The sequence below is a fragment of the Octopus bimaculoides genome, chromosome 4 (assembly GCF_001194135.2).
Source record: "Octopus bimaculoides isolate UCB-OBI-ISO-001 chromosome 4, ASM119413v2, whole genome shotgun sequence".
Classification (NCBI taxonomy): Eukaryota; Metazoa; Mollusca; class Cephalopoda; order Octopoda; family Octopodidae; genus Octopus; species Octopus bimaculoides.
This window is the reverse complement of record NC_068984.1, coordinates 138,085,813-138,089,319: the sequence shown is the minus strand read 5'-3', so window position 1 is coordinate 138,089,319 and position 3,507 is coordinate 138,085,813. Positions and strand designations below refer to the sequence as shown.

The window sequence follows — 3,507 nt, the reverse complement described above, 5'->3', positions numbered from 1 at the left end:
ACAGTCTATTAGATCGACCCCAGTACGCAACTGGTACTTAATTTATCGACTCCTAATGGCTGAACGGCAAGGTCGACCTCGGCGGAATTTGAACTCAGAACGTAAAGACAGACGAAATACCGCTAAGCATTTTGCCCGACGTGCTAACCACTCTGCCAGCTTTCCGCCTTTCAGCCATCATATTTACACCCGAGGCTTCAGAACTCAGGACAGATTGCCTCCACACTTGAAACCAACAAGTCACTCACTTCATAGCCTTGTCATCTTTCTTCCACTGCATAAATCTGTTTTCTGGCCTCCGGACTCCGAATTTTCTTCCTCACAGTTCTTGTCACTCCCATATTTTGGCCACATTCATGTAATTTCATGCACCAATACAGTTTTTTCCCCCCTTCCACCTTCAACCAGAAACTTGACTTTTAAGGACTGAAGACCAGCTGAGGCATCTGATTGGCCAATAATCGTGACTTAGTTTCAAATTTCCCTCACAAAAATAACAACATGCTACCATGCTTTTCAAAAGTCAACCTAAATTACCAGATCTGAAAAATTTTTTCTCTTTATCAGTAAAATAATAAATGCACTCAGTTGACCGTCTTTTTACTTACAAACAAACAATACACTTGTGCTTGTTCAGTGAGTAAGCTGTAGAAAAAAAAAAGCATACACGATGTGATAGAAGAAATGTGATTGTAGTTTTAAAATCAGCATGACAATTTCAGTGTAAGGCAAGTGAAGCATTGAACTCAATGGAAATCATGTTCATAGTTATTCCCCAGTGTAATTGTGGGCTCCAATCTCGCCAGATTGAAGATATTCGTGTTGTCAACACGTAGTTTCTTAGTGTGCTGCACCGGGGCAAATGCGTTCTACTATAGCCCCGAACCAATCCTTGATTTGTGAGTGAATTTGAGAGAGGGGAAACTATGCTGAAGTGCGACATATATTTATGCGTGCGTGTGTGTGTGTGTGTGTGTGTGTGTGTGTGTGTGTGTGTGTGTGTCCTCCCCACAACCGCTTCAGCAAGTGCTGGATCGCTTATGTCTCAGTAACCTAGTGGTTTGGCAGAAAGCAACGACAGGTTTATTTAACACAGTATGTCCATAAGAGATATTATCTTCGTGCTAATACTGCAGTTATTACATTGGCTTTCCTTGATGTGTTTAAGTATGAGGCCCATATAGTTATGTGTGTGTGTCCAAAGCAACAGCTTCCAGGTCAAAGAACACACCGAATAATCCACACGTGGTTGAAAAATACATTTAGTAGAGATGACCCGGAGGTTGTTGATCCTCGATTACTATCGCAAACAACAGTAGCTTTCAACTGAATACACGTCGTTGATTGGTTAAGATTACTTAAATGCAATAACTTTAACACGAAATAACTGCTAAAATACGAAATTTTGACAAACGTGTTGAAAGTAAACCGTGTTCAGCGTGAGAAATTGCACCAGTAAACGAAGTTTCAAACTGTTTAGCTAAAAAAATAATAATTAAAAAATTTGTGAGCCAAACTGAAGAGATCCCTCCCCATATCTCAAAACACGGGAGAGAGTGGAATATTCGGAACCCCACCACCACCAACCTTAGTGGGGTGGGGTGGACTACATGCCCTAGTTTCCTAGTCACCCTTAGCCACTGATGTATGTGTATGTATGTATGTATGTATGTATGTATGTATGTATGAATGTACGTATGTATGTTTATGTGTGTCTGTGTGCGTATATATATATGTATGTATGTATGTATAATGTATATATATAAATACGCATAAGTATATATATATATATATATATATATATATATATATATATATATATATATATATATATATATATATATATATATATATATGTATATGTATATATGTTTAAGTATGAATGTATGAATATATATATATACTTATGTATATGCCTGTATACATATAGCTATGTATATGCATGTATATGTATGTATGTATGTATATATAAATATATATATATATATAAATAGAGTGAGAGAGAGAGAGAGACAGACAGACAGACAGACAGACAGTAAGATAGATAGATAGACAGACAGATAGATAGATAGATAGATAGATAGATAGATAGATACATACATACATACGTATGTGTGTATGTATGTATTAATGTATGTTTAAATTATTTAATTCTTTTCCAGACACATTTCAATTGTTCATGCGTTGCGAACTCAACGACTCATACAGCTTCCGATGGAAAGTGTCCCACAGAGAAATGCAATTTTTATTATATGGTCATAGCAATATTATTTGTGGCAACATTCTTCACGTTTGCAGCACAAACGCCAATGGTTTCTGTAATTCTCAGGTAAGCAAGCTAATAGTGATATTTTCATAAATTATATAAATATGATATGTAATGTACACAGAGCAATGCTGTCTGAAGAAAAACTAATTTCTCGTTTTCACTTGGCCCCTTTTCTATTAAATTTTACCTTCCCATAACCTCACACAACACCACCGTCTCCAATACGATCCTTAATCTGCAATTTGTTAAATATACATACACGAAAAGCTCAGTAATTGAGTCACTGGTATAGTTTTCAGTTATAATAATGATAATGGTATAAGGTGGCGATTTGGCGGAAACGTTAGCACGCCGGGCGAAATGCTTAGCAGTATTTCGTCTGTCTTTACGTTTTGAGTTCAAATTCCGCCAAGGTCGACTTTGCCGTTCATACTTTCGGGGGTCGTTAAAATAAGTACCAGTTGCGTACTGGAGTCGATCTAATCGAATGGCCCCCTCCCCCAAAAATTTCGGGCCTTGTGCCTAGAGTAGAAAGGAATATATGGATTATGTATGGATTATGTATGGATTATGTATGGATTATGCATGCAGTATATACGTATTATATGTGTAATAGGCGCAGGAGTGGCTGTGTGGTAAGAGGCTTGCTTCCCAACCACATGGTTCCGGGTTCAGTCACACCGTGTGACACCTTGGGCAAGTGTCTTCTACTATAGCCTCGGGCCGACCAAAGCCTTGTGAGTGGATTTGGTAGACGGAAACTGAAAGAAGCCTGTCGTAAATATATAAGTAGAAATATATATGTGTTTGTTGTTTGTGTCTGTGTTTGCCCCCCTCCCCGCCATCGCTTTGACAACTGATGTTGGTTTGTTTACGTCCCCGTCAATTAGCGGTTCGGCAAAAAGAGACCGATAGAATAAGTACTAGGCTTATACAAAAAAAACAAGTTTTGGGGTCGATTTATTCGACTAAAGGCAGTGCTCCAGCATGGCCACAGTGAAATGACTGAAACAAGTAAAAGTAATTCAATTCTATATTATACACTTTGTGTTTTGTTATGCACGTGATATCCCTGGTCCGTGGGAAAATGTGCTTGTTTCAAACCAGTCAGACTATAAAAATTAAGAAAAAAAAAAATGCATAAAGAGTTTATTTACAATTGTATTGGCTACTTAACAATCTACAATAAATCAATGTAAGGGTCAGGAGTGATAGGTCTATCACTTAAAAATAAAAGC

The 3,507-nt window shown here is 37.6% G+C and overlaps 1 protein-coding gene across 1 annotated transcript in view; it reads left to right on the top strand.

The window, feature by feature from the left end:
* The window catches only part of LOC106878517 (solute carrier organic anion transporter family member 4A1), a 53,822-nt gene that overhangs the window by 45,920 nt on the left and 4,395 nt on the right, over nucleotides 1-3,507 (top strand). The window contains exon 11 of the mRNA XM_014927742.2: nucleotides 2,100-2,329. Coding sequence (XP_014783228.2) covers nucleotides 2,100-2,329 — 230 coding nt within the window. The remainder of the gene's footprint in view (nucleotides 1-2,099; nucleotides 2,330-3,507) is intronic.